Source organism: Erpetoichthys calabaricus, chromosome 4 (assembly GCF_900747795.2).
Source record: "Erpetoichthys calabaricus chromosome 4, fErpCal1.3, whole genome shotgun sequence".
Lineage (NCBI taxonomy): Eukaryota > Metazoa > Chordata > Cladistia > Polypteriformes > Polypteridae > Erpetoichthys > Erpetoichthys calabaricus.
Window position 1 is genome coordinate 19,585,897 of NC_041397.2, and position 16,909 is coordinate 19,602,805.

At 42.2% G+C, this 16,909-nt stretch overlaps 1 protein-coding gene across 4 annotated transcripts in view; it reads right to left on the reverse strand.

The window, feature by feature from the left end:
* Positions 1-16,909, reverse strand: part of robo1 (roundabout, axon guidance receptor, homolog 1 (Drosophila)) — a 1,485,956-nt gene that overhangs the window by 97,107 nt on the left and 1,371,940 nt on the right. For all 4 annotated transcript variants that reach the window (XM_051926301.1, XM_051926302.1, XM_051926300.1 and 1 more), the window contains 2 exons: positions 16,532-16,698; positions 15,204-15,325 (listed from right to left, as the gene is read on the reverse strand). In XM_051926301.1, coding sequence (XP_051782261.1) covers positions 15,204-15,325; positions 16,532-16,698 — 289 coding nt within the window. The remainder of the gene's footprint in view (positions 1-15,203; positions 15,326-16,531; positions 16,699-16,909) is intronic.

Sequence of the window (16,909 nt, forward strand, 5' to 3'; positions counted from 1 at the left end):
TCCTCTCTTGCACAGAGAATCAGTATTGGCAGTCCAGTCCAATTTATCATCCAGCTGCATTCCAAGGTATATATAGGTCTGCACCCTCTGCACACAGTCACCATGACAATCACGGGGTCCATGAGGGGTGTGGGCCTCCTAAAATCCATCACCAGCTCTTTGGTTTTGCTGGTGTTTAGGTGTAGGTGGTTTGACTCGCACCATTTAACAATGTCCTTGATGAGGTTCCTATATTCCTCCTCCTGCCCACTCCTGATGTAGCCCATGATAGCAGTGTCGTCAGTGAACTTTTGCACGTGGCAGGACTCCGAGTTGTATTGGAAGTCCGATGTATATAGGCTGAACAGGACCGGAGAAAGTACAGTCCCCTGTGGCGCTCCTGTGTTGCTGACCACAATGTCAGACCTGCAGTTCCCGAGACGCAAATACTGAGGTCTGTCTGTAAGATACTCCACGGTCCATGCCAATAGGTATGAATCTAATCCCATCTCTGTCAGCTTGTCCCTGTGGAGCAGAGGTTGGATGGTGTTGAAGGTGCTAGAGAAGTCTAGATAGGTGTGAGGTTTTAGTTTTCTGGCTCATTCTGAAAACACATGTTCATGGGAACAGCGTATTTCAATATATATACGTATAAGCTCTTTCATGATGACATGTGAGGGATTGTGACGATGCGGGTTCTTTCTCCATGCTCCCATCTCACGTTTGGGAGCCTCTTGAACCCGACACTGTTGTTAATGTAACCAGATGAGCTGGACAATGAGGACACCAAACAAAGCAAGGGGTATGGTGTAAAGTGCAGATGTGCTTTTATTAAAAACTAACAAAATAAATCCAAAGTGTTCAAATAAATAGTGCAGTGCGATCAAAAGTCAATAAATAAATAATCCATTAAAAACCAGGTCATCCAAAGTGTGGAGGTTACAATAATTCCAATAAATAATTCTATTAAAAAATGAGGTTAAAAACAAGGACAGAAGGCAGTCCTTTACAAACAAAACCCGGTGCCTTCTTTAGCTGGCGGCTCTCCTGCTTCTCCCATCCGGGCTCTGCACCAGGGGAGTCGCCTTAACTGCAGCTGACCTTCTCCTACTTCTGGTCTGGAAGCTTCCTGATCCTGGCTTCATTTAGCTCCTCCAGACCGAAACTCAGCAGGAGTGACCCAATCCATATGCCCCTGGGTGCTGGCCAAACACCCCTCTAGGGTTCACTCTCCAGCTGTCTTCCACTACCTTTCTGCTCGCTTGCTCGCACCGGCATGGGCTCTCAGCTTCCAGCTTCCTCCTCTAACCTCCCTGTTCACTTTTCTGATATTTTTCTTCCCCCTCCACACTCGCGCTCCTACTATATATAATGGGGACGTGGCACAGGTGCGGCGATTAGCAGCTCCTGGCATCAATCACGGACAAGGACGATCCCACACCTATGCACTTCAGTGTGGAAACACCAACGCCTGCACCCGGGAACCGCTCCTGCCACACTACCATGCCCCCTCTTTTAGCCGTGATTATTTAATTAAAACTGGCCTGTTATTCTGAGCCGCAGACCTGCTATATCACAGGGACTCTTAGAATAATATTGTGTTGCAAGTGCTCTTCCAAAATGCATTATGCAGCATCTAATGAAAAAGTGGGGAACTACTCATTTGTTGTGTAATGCAACAAAATTAAAAACAAAATTCTATCCCTAACTTAGTGGTTGCTTCCGACATTAAGGATCATATGGAAAGAAATGCAGTTAAGAAATTATGGCAACAGACAGGTACGTTACAAATGTCAAGTCAATGTGTAGTCCATGATTTATGGGTTTCTTGATTAAAGGAATATCAAAAATTATACAAAAAATTATGCCAGTCATGGCAGCTGTTGAAGACAGGCAAGTGAATAATTTAAAAATATTTGCTTTCTTTTGCCCTATGTGTACCTTCAGTGCCTTTCCTCTGTATTCACGTGTGTCTCTTGAGCACGTTCCTGGAAAGCCTGCCTAAATTTCAAAGCTCCTTTCTCGCCTCCTTTCTGTTTTTATATTTTCCATCTTTGATGGGGACTTTCTCAGCAAGTCTCCTACATCTTTACTATCCTCTTCACCGGTGCTTCCACTCTAACGCAAGTTCCCGTAAAAAGCCTGCTTCTCAGATTATTTTCAAGGTTTTATACTTTCCGTCACTGAAGGCGACTCTCACAGTCGGCCTCCAATGCCTTTATTAACGTGTCTCTCTTTCAAGCATGTCCCCGTAATGCCAGCTTCCCAGACCCTGTCATTATTTATGAAAGAACTTTTCTGACCTCTAATTTTCTGAGAGTCCAATTTCTCTCTTTTTCTTTCGATTGCATCACCAAGCCAATATGACTGATCACACCAAAGCAAAACTGATCAATCATTTTGCTCTGAGGGACTGGACACATAGACCTTTTTGTTTCAATACGTAGTAGATTATATTACTCACCCCATGTAGTTTGTTGTTATGGCTGAGAAAAAACAATTAAATCTCATGTTTTCATGCAGAATGGAGACAACAAAGTTTCTGAAATAATCCTTATATATAATTTGATAGTGTCCGTATGTATGGTGTTTGCGTCAATACCCTGTATGTATGGTGCTTGCGCCAATACCCCGTATGTATGGTGTTCACGTCAATACCTCGACTCAATACAAGTTAGAAACATGAGTAATGATGGCTGGGTATTAACAACGGTCATTGTTTAAATTTTAGCCGATCTCAGATCTAAAATGAGTGACGATCGCAACGCAGCCACAACATCAGCGGCTGCGGAAAGGATGCGTAGGAAACCAAGTCACATGACTGACAAGGAACGTAGACTTGCTAATGTGACCAGACATACACAACGTGCACAACAAACAGATGAGCAGCATGCGGCTACAAATGCTACTAACGCTGAAAGAAATCATGCAAATGGGACACAAAGGACAGATGAAGAACGTGCGTTACAGAATGCTACTAACACTGAAAGAAATCGTGCCAGCCGTGCACAAGCAACTGAAGAAGCTCGAGCAGCCGCAATTGCAGCACGGGTTGAAAGACATCGAGCAGCCCGTGCCTTGCGGCATGGCATTGCCATGTTCAATCACACAGATATTATTGAGGACGAAGTTCCGGAGGACCACAACCTGTACAAACATTGCAACTCATTCAACTTCACCTGTGAGAACAAGCAAGGTGGAGAATACAATTGCTGCCATAAAGGTCAAGTTTGAATGAACCCTTACAGATACCCTGACAGGTTTAAGAACCTGTTGACATATTTAGACCCAAACTCCAAGCACTTCTTGGAAAATATCAGAAACTACAACAGTGCATTAGCCTGTGCATCCATGGGCGTACAAATATCCCTGCCTCCAGGCCATGCTCCATATTGTTACAGAATACATGGCCAAATATACCATCAATCTGGTCCCTTGCACCCCGGAGAGGGTGAAACACCAAAATTTGCTCAAATCTGTATATTAGAACAAAATCATTTCAGGGACTTAAAAAAACAAATAATTCTTTGCAGAGAAAGTATTGATTTCACAAATGTAGAATTTGCAGCCCGATTCGATCGGGCTCCCAGTCGCTAGTAGTTATCTATGCTGACAAACAATGGACAACACAATCAAAAACCTCCATGAAAAAATCTCAGGTTACTTATGTAGCATAATCCATACGTTAACTCACTCAGTCATATGCTCACAATGCCCCAAACTTGTCTATTTTTACTAAAATATTGTTAAACTAGAAAACACAAGATCATATTTCAAGTTTTGGTCACCATAGAGCAGTTTATATCAGAAACTTTTTATTTCTGATCTGCATGAAAACATGACATTTAAAAATTTTTTTCTTGGTCAGCACTATACAGTATACTACATGGGGTAAGTAACATATTAAAAATATGTTTTGCTAGAGTATTCCTTTAACCTCTTGGAAAATTAGTCAATAACAGAAATGGACTAACATGCAGTGTACACAAGAAGGACATCAAACAAGAAGTGAGAATTACCTGACGAGAAGCTCTAGTAAAATGGAGGAAAACAGGAGACATGAGTAGAAAAGCTCACCTAAGGCCGATGTCTCATTAAGCGACTTCTAGTAGTTGTGTTTGTCAGACTTACCGTCTGCAGTTGCTGACCTTGTCGCTGGACAATATCAATTTAAATAACTGATAATTGCTGCTGAATTCTGCAAACACCAGAAGTGACTCAAGCAAGGCCCTTAACCTGCAATCACTTCGTCCTGGGTATGACAATAATCTGCATCAGCAGGTCTTCCAATTTACAAGGAAAACTTGGGGGCTGGTGGCAGGATTGGCAATCCAGCCACCGTCAAAAACCTTACACTGTTCCAATGTGGTGCTGAATCGTCACCCCCTGCACTCAGGTCCCAATCCAAGTGGTTTGTTGTGTGGTGGGTGCAGCAACGTGCTATCAGTGCATGCTCCCAACTATATATATATATATATATATATATATATATATATATATATAGTTTTACTGTCAAATAATGCAAAGAGTATGCGACACGTGTTTCGCCCTAATATTCTGGGCTCATCAGGCGTACACACTCACTGCACCCCCTCTCGGGAATCGAACCTCGGACGTCAGCGCTAGAGGCGAAGCCCCTAACGTTGCGCCATGGCATGTGGTTCATTCATTTGACAGCATGTAGATCGGGTTAATTACATTCATGGCATTCGTAGTCTGAATCACAATCTGATTGTATGGGTGGTTACCTACCAGGTAACGCTTGTGATTCAGACTACGAATGCCATGAATGTAATTAACCCGCTCTACATGCTGTCAAATGAACAAACCACATGCCGTGGCGCATTGTTAGGGGCTTCGCCTCTAGCGCTGATGTCCGAGGTTTGATTCCCGAGAGGGGGTGCGGTGAGCGTGTACGCCTGATGAGCCCAGAATTAGGGTGAAACACGTGTTGCGTACTCTTTGCATTATTTGACAGACTATTTTCAACCATCCTAGGATCTGCTTCTTGCAACTGAAAGAGGGCACCGCGTCAGATGTTAGCCGACATGCTGACCAACCACAAGCGTTACCTGGTAGGTAACCACCCATACAATCAGATTGTGATTCAGACTACAAATGCCATGAATATATATCTGTATATAGGCGGCACGGTGGCGCAGTGGGTAGCGCTGCTGCCTCGCAGTTGGGAGACCTGGGGACCTGGGTTCGATTCCCGGGTCCTCCCTGCGTGGAGTTTGCATGTTCTCCCCGTGTCTGCGTGGGTTTCCTCCGGGCGCTCCGGTTTCCTCCCACAGTCCAAAGACATGCAGGTTAGGTGGATTGGCGATTCTAAATTGGCCCTAGTGTGTGCTTGGTGTGTGGGTGTGTTTGTGTGTGTCCTGCGGTGGGTTGGCACCCTGCCCGGGATTGGTTCCCTGCCTTGTGCCCTGTGTTGGCTGGGATTGGCTCCAGCAGACCCCCGTGACCCTGTTTGGATTCAGCGGGTTGGAAAATGGATGGATGGATATATCTGTGTATATATATATATATATATATATATATATATATATATATATATATATAGAATTGCTGCGCATGTCACATTTAATGACTGAATGCCATCGTCCAGCAGAGTCATGCTTGCCCCTTTTGTGACAGCCAATAGTGTGCTGTCTGACGGAGCCCATGCTCTGTGAAGCATTAACAGGTATGGCGAGTCTCATCTGTAATCTCTGCCCTTCCTCTTCTTTTTTACATTCTGTTGTGGCATGTAAAACACAAGACATCAGACAGACAAGCTTCTCTTCTGTTTGTGAGGTCCAAAACACCTGCATTCTATGCACTGTACTTCCGGATGAGCATTCATTGGTTGTCAGCACTCATGTGCACACAGCCCATCCCTATGAATAAACACAAAATCTCATCTATTGATTTAGACTAGCTGGAGTTAAGTCACTGGACATGTCACGTGACTGCCTTCATGATATCGTGCTGCCAACTGCCTCGGACTCGCCATGATTATGTTAATGAAGGCCACAACTGAAAATTGCTAACAAAGTCCTCAAATGTGACAAGAAAGATTATTGGCCAGCAGGTCTTTAGAATTAAATTTCAGGGGGGTATCATATTTTTACTTATATTTAGACTCAATGCACAATGACGTGGACCCTATGCAACTGTAAAATTTATATTTTAACATGCTGAATCGTTGAAAAGGTTTTCCAGACTGCCTCATTACATTTCGGTTCTTTAGATTTAGATGGTGTGCCTTGTATATTATTAAACAATACACAAAAAAAGCCTATTGATGTTAATAAATGATTACTGTGTTCTTTTTATATTGTGAAAACTAATAACGAGTCTCCATTTACAGCATAGAGAGGAATGAAAAATGTGTGTCCAGAAAATCTGATCTGTAACACAAACCGATGGCAGTTATACAGCATGTGGAGCTTCTTCATGACATGTTTGCTTAGTTTTAATAACACTTCTCGCTGTTTCTAGTTTTTCAGCTCTGTTTGTAGCAATCAGAGTTCTGATGCAGGTGGTAAATTTATTTTTGACAACATACTGGGAGAGAACTCAGCAGAGGGGCTTAGATGCTGCTCTCCACTCTGAATTCAAAGACACAGTGAGTTCTGTTTTGATCTTATTACTGAATTTATTTATTGATTTATTTTTTTAGCTCTTGAGGTCTCCTTTGGGAGTTGGGACAGGCACTGTATTTTTAAATAAATCTGCTCGTCCGTGGGCCTCATCCACCCTGTTGCTACAACCCTAATAAGGACGTGTGAAACATCGCTACACACTGTCAAACAGAGAACCGGTGACAAAGAAAGTGATTAGAAAATGAAAATTTTAAAGGACACACCTTAATGGCAGTCCTGGTTAAACATGTCTATTTGCACTTGGTCACTCGGTGGGGTTTTAATGTTGAAGTAGAAGGATGAGATACAGAAGAACCCTGAATACACAGGGCCCCAAACATTTCCCCATGACTTACTGTTTGAGATAAAATTTTTAATTTTGTATTTATTGCTATGAGTCTTGAAGGGTGGACATATCTATTATATAGTAAAACACTAAGGTCGGTGTGTCCAGTCCTTTAGAGCAATTTGATTGGTCAGTTTGGCTTTGGTGTGATTGGTCAGTTTGGTGTTGGTGACGCAAACAATAATTCAGCTAAATGTTAAACTTGCATCAGATTAACACGTGTGTGTATTATCAGAACAAAGTTTACTGACGACATTAAAGAACTTATGTGTATAGTATATCATCACTAAACAAGAAAGCTTGCAGGGTTCCACTCTTCTGATCACTGGGGCTCTGCTTGAACAGTTATAAGGCAATCCGGACAGAAGGGCATTATCGACACCGCTGCCAAAAATTTCAATAGGAAGCAAACACCATCTCATTAATTGACTCGAACTGAATTTCTGATGGTGAACAGAGCATTGCATAGTCACTCTTAAAAACAATAGTACGGCAAATAATTACATTTTACTTCATTAAATTTCATAGTTATGCAAAACTATACTTTCATTAGCTTATTTCATATTAAAAGTTATATAAGGGTGGCATAGGATATGGGAAAAGATGATCCGCTGTGGCAACCCCTAACAAGAGGAGTGGAAAGAAGAAGACGATAAGGGTGGCATAGGAACACTGAGGTCAGTACTGCTGAGGAAGTGCAAGTGTGAGACGCACGAGGAAGGGTAAAGGCACATGGTGAGAGAGTCGTCTCCAAAGACGTAAAACTGGACAGGAGGTGAGAAAGGCATTTTGAAAATAAAGACAGAGTCTGACAAGCAGGCTTTACAGGGACACACTCGAAAGAGGGAGCACCGATGTAGAGACGTTTACATATGTGGATATCGAGAATAGGCGTTGAAAGTGCATATAGGGCATGAGATAGCAAATATTTGTAAATTATTATATTACCTGTCATTGAAAGGAACCGTGGCTAGTATATAAACAAAGTGGAAGTTCAGCCCTGGCGCAGACAGACACCGAGACACACAAGTCCCAAAAGCACATGTTTTTATTTTCCTTTTCTTTCTTCTACAGCACACAGTGCCCACAATTATGCTCAGTCCCTTCTTTCTCTTTCCTTCTCTTTCTCTTCTGCCGCCTCCACTTCTCTCCTCACAAGCTCTGTCCTCCAACTCCCGACTCCGGCTCTCTGAATGGAGTGAGGCGGCCCCTTTCATATTGTGCTCTCCATGCACTTCCATTAGCTTCCTGAAGCACTTCCTGGTGTGGCGGGTTGGCTGCAATGGCTTCCGAAAGTACTCCAGGTGATCCTGGATCTTCTTCTGGCAGCACTTCAGAGTGTGGCGGAAGTGCTGCTGTCCAGGGCTTCGCATTTGTCATGGCGTTGGCCATGGGCCCCATAGGGATTGAGCTTCCAAGTTCCAATCCCGTGGCTCTGATGCAAACCAGGGGGGCTGCCCTCTTGTGTTCTGGGGGAAGTATTGTCGCTCTCCCGGTCCTTCAATCTTTAAGGTGTCCCGGCTGGACAAGAGTCCCAATCATCCGTCACAATAAATAAATAGGCAATATATAAATATGAGGGTCCATCAAATATAAACAGGAATTTATGAGTGACATTTTATGTATTGGATACAATCAAACAACTTACACACTATTTTTCTGTGTAGTCTCCTGCCACTGCAATACACTTGTTCCAGTGCTCAGGAAACTTCATAATCCCACAAGAGAAGAAGTCTTTTCACTGCACGTTGACCCATTCTTGCACAGCATCAATAACCTCGTCATTCGACTTCCTAAAAATTCCTTAAGTGGACCGAAGACATGATAGTCCCTCTCTGAATGACTTGCACCAATCATACACTCTAGACTGAAAGTGAGAGAGACACTCATCTCCAAACTGATTTTTAAGTCTTGAATAAATCTGATATGGAATGACTTCTTCATTTGTCAAAAAGTCAACAATAACTTGCTGCGCAACACTACTGTGTACCTCCTGCTCCGACATGTTGATTACAACTGACAGGAAGCGGGAAAGAGCAGCTAGCACTACTAACGACAACTTCATATATGCATGTGTTTGTCCAATGAGTCAGGTCTACCTTTCATTCTTTATAAGAACATCCATCCATCCATCCATCCATCCATCCATCCATCCATTATCCAACCCGCTATATCCTAACTACAGGGTCACGGGGGTCTGCTGGAGCCAATCCCAGCCAACACAGGGCACAAGGCAGGAAACAAACCCTGGACAGTATGAGAATTCCTGTTTATAACTGAACGCCCCTCGTATAAACAGGCAATTGCAATAAAGCAGTATGTGACAGGAAAGTGTAAAGTTGATTGTTTTGCAATCAGCATGCTAAAAATGTTCAGGAAGCAAAATCTTTATTGTCCAGTGTTAAAAATAAAAATAATCAGAATTGCCTTGTTAGATCTAAATACATTTTAAATTATCCAATGTTGTATTATCAACAGCCATGAGGTTTATAACAAACGCAGTGTGTGAGAATAAATAGATACAACCTGCTGGTTTCACCGGAGGTGAAAACTTACAAAGACGTCAAGAAAGATAAGTCAACTCTCCACTCCCTTTCCAGGAGAATGAAGACTTCCTATGAAGTATCCCGTTCCGCCATTACTGACATGGCAGGACCTCCCTAGTGTACTGGCACTTCCCCAGATGTGCCATGCGGCTGTTATGTTAAGAGATTTCTGTATTTGATTTAAAAATACAGCAGGTATAGACACACTTGACACACTGGACCGTTTCCATGAAAGCGCAAACTCAACAGACTACAAGAAAAGCAAATAATCAGAAGCTTACATTACAAATCCCTATCGCTATTTACACAGCAGAGTAAACTAATCTATTTAAGGGTAGACACTGAAACAGGCAACATTCAGTAATTATAATGAAAAGCTACTGAACTCTCTGAGCAAAACGAGGAAAAGGCATTTAAAACAAAGTTGCAGATCTTCACATTGAGTTAATCCTGCTAGAGAATATAGGATTAAGGAAAAGGTAATGAGAACAATGATGTCTTTATAAATTAACATAACACAAACAGTGGGAACATGGTGAAGTGTTCAAGTAATATTTCTAGAGGATTAACTCTACTGGTCCTTAATGACAAGCGCCTGCCATATTATTCACAAATATATTCCGAGGTGCCTTAAGAATTTCTAAAAGGGGCTTACAATTAAAGCAGAACTCAATGTTGACCATTTTACTTGAAAGAACAGCAGAGGATACTTAATGCTATCATTTCTAAAACAAGCTACACGCTTTCATTTCTTATTATTTCTTTTAGAAATGTTCTGCAAATCAAATAGGAGTGTCTTTAATGGCAAAAAATTAAAAGATATAGACAGATGGGTGGCTTGAGGGGCACAAGGATTACAGAAGGCAGATATAATAAGTGTCTGGAAAAGTGGGAGAGAGCATTAATATTGAATCTTTTACCATGCCAAAGTAAGAGTTAAGGGTTTACACCACACCGGTAGTGCCTTATCACTGCACTGGGTGGTCTGGAAGAGCTCTAGACAACGGAGACCTGGGATATCAGTGAGAGTGAGGATTGTGGAGGGTTAGAGCATAGATAAATGATCTCCAAATGAGAAACTGTATTGAACTTACTGTCGTGGCCAAAAGATTTGAGAATGACCCAAGTGTTGGTTTTCACAAAGTGTGCTGCTTCAGTGTTTTTAGCTCTTTTTGTCAGATGTTTCTATGGTATACTAAAGTAGATTTACAAACATTTCATTAGTTTCAAAGGCTTTTATTGACAATTATATTAAGTTTATGCAAAGAGTCGATATTTGCAGTGTTGGTCCTTCTTTCTTTTTCAAGACTTCTGCAATTCGCCCTGGCAGGCTGTCAATCAACTTCTGGGCCAAATCCTGATTGATGGCAGCCCTTTCTTGCATCATCAATGCTTGGAGTTTGTCAGAATTGGTGGGCTTTTGTTTGTCCACCCGCTTCTTGAGGATTGACCACAAGTTCTCAATGCGATTATGGACTATGGAGTTTCCTGGCCATGGACCCAACATTTCAATGTTTTGTTCCCCGAGCTACGTTCTCCCACGACTGTACAAAGGATGTGTAAGTACACATTTTGGAGGAGAGTTCAATGAGGTATGAATGCTCTTTGGTTATAGGACAACAGGCCAGGTGTGAGGAAAATGAAAACAGGAGTGATTTTTTCATACTTTGAGGTGAGCATGGCACCACACATACGAGAAGGGGCTTAAACTCATGGACAACTGGGGCCATAGGGCTTCTTGCTTTGTTCTGTTTATGTTTGTTTTAATATTGTGACATGTGAGTCTCTGTCTTGCACCCCAAAACATGAGGCTGAGTCTCAGTACTTTAGCAAAACCAGCTTTATTCAGCTTGAAACAAGAACAGCGTGGTTATTTATTGTAACAGGATCTACCGCTCTCCTATACTCATACACAGCAATCAGGCATTGTTGTGGCCAAGTAATCCTCTTCCTTGCATTTATAGTGTTCCTTGCATCACCCATTGACGACAGGCACTTATAGCACGAATGTGATCGGCTCGGATTTGCTTTTGCTGCGAGCCACTACCGCGCTGGGAGCCTGCGGTTTCCCCAGTAACTGATAGGCTGTCTTACAGGCGTGGAGATCGCATTTTGGGATGCTCTTCGGCATTTACTATCGTTGTGGGAAGTTCCAAAAGAGTTTAGAAAACTTACAATATAAATAAGTGTTATTAGGGTTATTTTTGGTTTTTGAATTACCGGGAATCACAGCCAATGGTTTATTTTTGGATTCAAAACTTATTTAAAGAAGTAATTCTTTGTTACCGTCTTGTTTTCTGTAGTCATGTGACAGTGACTGTCATTGTTGCTGCATTATCAGACACGAAATATAAATATATATAAAATCATTCAATCTCCATCCCTCATTGAATTATAGATTTTGAAATCCATTAATGTAGTTAGCTGAATTTTAATTTGGCAATTGACTTTTGGTTGACGATGACATTTCCGATCGATTCTCTTGGTATTTCATGCGCCTGCTTTAGTCTGTTATCTCCTGGTCCCTAACTTTTTCTTAGCCATTAAACACTTATTATTAAACTAAAAACTGTATAAAAGTATAAAAGTAAGATTTGTATTAAGGGTGTGTGCATTCCTTTATGAGGCAGCACGGTGGTGCAGTGGGTAGCGCTGCTGCCTCGCAGTTGGGAGACCTGGGTTCGCTTCCCGGGTCCTCCCTGCGTGGAGTTTGCATGTTCTCCCCGTGTCTGCGTGGGTTTCCTCCCACAGTCCAAAGACATGCAGGTTAGGTGGATTAGCGATTCTAAATTGGCCCTAGTTTGTGTGTGTCCTATGGTGGGTTGGCACCCTGCCCAGGATTGTTTCCTGCCTTGTGCCCTGTGTTGGCTGGGATTGGCTCCAGCAGACCCCCGTGACCCTGTGTTCAGATTCAGCGGGTTGGAAAATGGATGGATGGATGGATTCCTTTATGAGCACTGAATATTTTTAGATGATACAGAATAATCATAATAATAACACCACACCATAACAAGTTCATATTTTGCACTTGCCAAAAAAAGGTTTTAAGTTAAGGTTGAGATTTTGAAAGAACTTCATGACCTACCGCAGTCAAAGTTTACCCTAATACTCCATACATTCCCACTCTCAAAGGCCAGGCGTACCCTCAAGTCTAACCACAGTGTGAAAAGGGAATATCCTTTCTTTTATTTTTTTTTCACAATTAACACTGTATAATTGTATTTAAATGTGTATAATTGCTCGTCTTAAGCGTTATGTTCTACAACAGACGTGAGTCACTGTACACATCAAATTCTGAAAAGAAAAGCGTAAATAACAGTGACAGCCAAATAAAGAGCTCATTAACGGTCGACAACTTGTTCCCGTGAAACAATGGAGCCCTCTCTTTTCTTTCTGGGAGGCTTTCATAAAACAATTATATATCTGAGCCACAGGCATATGTGTCATTGTGTAAAAGGGTTTCTTAAAGATTAACCTGAGTATTTCATTTCCTGAGAGCTATGAAAGCAATCTGACATATTCCACATGTTATAATCAATAAAGGATTACGTTTCATTCGACGCTGATATGACTTTAACCTTCGCAGAAAAGGCTGCTTGATTTAGATGACTCGGCAGCAGCAGCACTGCCTTTTAATGTGGGATAAGTCAAATATATCAGCTATATTGCTGCCTGAAATTATACCTTACTCCTCATTTAAAATCTGACTTCTTCTTTATTTCTTTATTTCTTTATTTTGCCATCCATTTCATCAATAAATGAAAGCAGTGCAACTGGTGGTATGCATAAATAAAAGGGGAACATCTTAAATGTGCATCTTCAGCAGAATAATATAATCATTTCAGCATCAAATGGCCAATCAACTGAACATTATTTTATGTGGTGCCTGTCAATGCTAAAAGGCTATATGACCAACAAACACACGTTAAAGAATTAAACAATGGTTGCTGTTTAGAGAGCCAAGTGGCAGAAGTTTAGCAACCAAGTATTGCGATTCCAAACAAAACTCAAAGCAGGGTACAGACAAAAACAAAAAGCAAAATTTATAATATTCTATTCTTTTTTTTTGACACATTGAGAAAAATCTTCAACGTATTTGCCATAAACGTCAGAGAAAGAATGTCTGGAAACACTATGCTTTAAATAATATGGCAACTGGCATTTTAGATATTGGCACATTAATTATGAAGACTGCAGGTTAGATCAGGCTGGAGAGCATGCACTGGTACAGCATGTTGCCGCACCCAACACACAATGAAGCAGCTTGGGATCCCCCCAGGCAGACACGCAGTCCAATCCCACCTTCCAGAAATGACCCTCTATCTGCTGCAGCCTTGTTTTATGTAGGCATCCCCATGGCCTGGTCCAGCCACTCGGCTCCCCGAGGATCCTACAAGCTGTATCACCCTCAGAGAATTGCGCCACATGGCCATAGTGTCGTAACTGACGCTCCCTCACAATGCAGGTAATGTGCCTCATTCGAGACTCCATGGGCAACTGCTCATTCGACACGAAATCAAACCAGCGGTACCCAAGGATTCTCCGAAGAGACACAGTACTAAAGTCTAGTCTTCGTCTCAGGTCACTGGATTGTATCCAGGTCTCGCAACCATATAGCAAAACAGGAAGCACTAGGACTCTAAAGACTTGAACCTTCGTCCTTTTGCATAGATATCGGGAGTGCCACACACCCCTTTCCAGAGACCACATGACCATCCATTCTCTCCCAATCCGTCAACTGACTTCATAGGAAGAGTCATCAGAGACATGAATGTCACTGCTGAAGTAAGTAAACCTCTCGACGAGGTCGACACTCTCTCCGCAGACAGACACATTGCTGATGGCAGTGCCCAAGAGGTCATTAAAGGCCTGGATGTTGGTTTTTATCAGGACACTTGCAAGTCCAGACACTCAGACTCCTCACTCAGTCTCTCGAGAGCCTCCAAAGACTCTACGAAGATCACAGCATCATCGGCAAAGTCAAGATCAGTGACTCTTTCTTCACCAACAGGTGCCCCTCAGTCGCTAGACCCCTCGACCCTGCCCAACACCCAGTATCTCTCATTAATGAAATAGATTTACATGCAAAGCACTAGAAGAGTCACAAAAACAAATCACCACTTAAACTACAAATATTAAGCACAAGTTACTTATTCATGGGCGGCACAGTGATGCAGTGATAGCGATGCTGCCTCGCAGTTAGGAGACCCGGGTTCACTTCCCGGGTCCTCCCTGTATGGAGTTTGCATGTTCTCCCCATGCCTGCGTGGGTTTCCTCCGGGTGCTCCAGTTTCCTCCCACAGTCCAAAGACATGCAGGTTAGGTGCAGTGGCGATTCTAAATTGTCCCTAGTGTGTGCTTGATGTGTGTGTGTGTGACCTGTGGTGAGTTGGCGCCCTGCCCAGGATTGATTCCTGCCTTGCGCCCTGTATTGGCTGGGATTGGCTCCAGCAAACACCCGTGACCCTGTGTTCGGATTCAGCGGGTTGGAAAATGGATGGAAGGAAGTTACTTATTCAGTTCAACTGATTTTTGTATAAAAAAATTTCTGTCTAAAAACAGAATTAGAACACATAAAGATGCAGATTTGTTAAAACACACAGAAAACAAATATGAAACTGATTAACATACATGAAACATAACAACATCATATACTGTACATATAAATCTAAGAAGGTAACACTGCCCCATTTTCTAACTTACCGTCCACTGAATCTTAACAGAAGAAGAGGAAAGAATAGTTGGATTATGAAGATGGATAACAACATCTCCCAGTTCCCTTTGAATTTGTTTGTGGTCGATTCCTTGACTTGTGGGCGGAATATCTTAAAGGAAACACATGAAAGTTAAGAAAATCCTTGCAAAATTTACACATGAAACTGTTACAAGAAGTAACTTTTACTAAATTTCTGTAGTGCACAGGAGAACAGATCCAGAGGCGTAGCTAGGGTTTTCAGCACCCGGGGACAACTGAAGATTTTGCGCCCCCTCCTGTTTGCCAAAATGCAATGGGGAAGGGAAATTTGGCACCCCCTGGATGCTGCTCCCGGGGACAGATGTCCCCCCTTGCCCCCCCTTAGCTACGCCACTGAACAGATCACTTTTTATATGGCCTTATCATGAGAGTAAAAAGCAAAAGCATATTTAAAAATATATAACTTTAATATGGAATACTTAGATTGTATATGGAGATTGCCTGGCATATACGCTGGCTCTATCAACAATAATTTATTTCTTGTGTAGCCCAAAATCATACAAGGAATGCCTCCATGGGCTTTAACAGACCCTGTTTTTTGACAGCCTTGACTCACTAAAAAGAGAAGGGAAAAATGGAATGGCAGTTCAGAGAGAGACCCCACTAGGTAGGTTGGGTCGTACAATGGGTGTCTAAAAGTGGGGTAAATACTGTACAACACATTACACAACAAACAGAACACGTGTTGTCCTCTTCACAGAGCTGAATGGCCAATCTATCATAGCCACCTCAGAAATACAATCCAACAGTGCAAACTTGTACTTTGCTCCTGTACTGCGCTCCTCACCAAATGCAGGCATAGAGCAAAATGGAAGAATAGATTGCAGCACTCACTAAATACAGAACTATCACATATGCGAATACGGAATTGTCCAAATACATCAAAAACAAAATAGAAATTAATTAACATAAATGAACAATAACAGTATCTGTCCATCTGTTAATTGTAAAACCACAGCCAGAGTATAGAAAGGGAGTCAGGCAAGCCAGACAGTGTTAAAGAGTCCTGGAGACCTCAGCCAACAAGCCGCCTCCCCCCTACTGGCCATTCTACAGATGAGTCAGTGCTGGGCCAGCCAATCAGATGAAAGGACACTTCTATCCGATGATTCCAATGCTCCTTTAACAAAGCAGGCTTGGCTTGCCAGTCCCTGAGTAAAACCAGCAATAATGGGCAATATTCTACAAAACTGCACACAGAAGCAGCTCCATTCAAATACAGTTTATGGCACACAGGCAATCTGAAATCAAGGGATAAAAGAATTTCTCCACTTACCCTGAGTTTTAACAGGATCAGAAATTGGACTTGGATCACTTAATCCATATGCATTTACAGCTCTTACGAGGAAGAGGTAGACTGCACTGGGCTTTAACCCTTTCAGAGAGTATATCTCTGTTTTCACGTGCTCGGCCACAGTCTGCCAGCTGCTTCCAGATGCATGACTGAAAAGAAGGGGGTAAAGAAAAGGGCTCACTGAGCTTGGTTTAAGCCAGCAAGCAAATTCAACCTGCTTATAAATGGATTGAATATGAACTCAATAAGACCTACTGTACCAACAGAGAACATTTTAAAATGGCTGTAATTATACAAACTATCATTAAGCACATATGCTGCTCTGTGTTTCTAAAAAATATTACTAGAAACTACCAATAT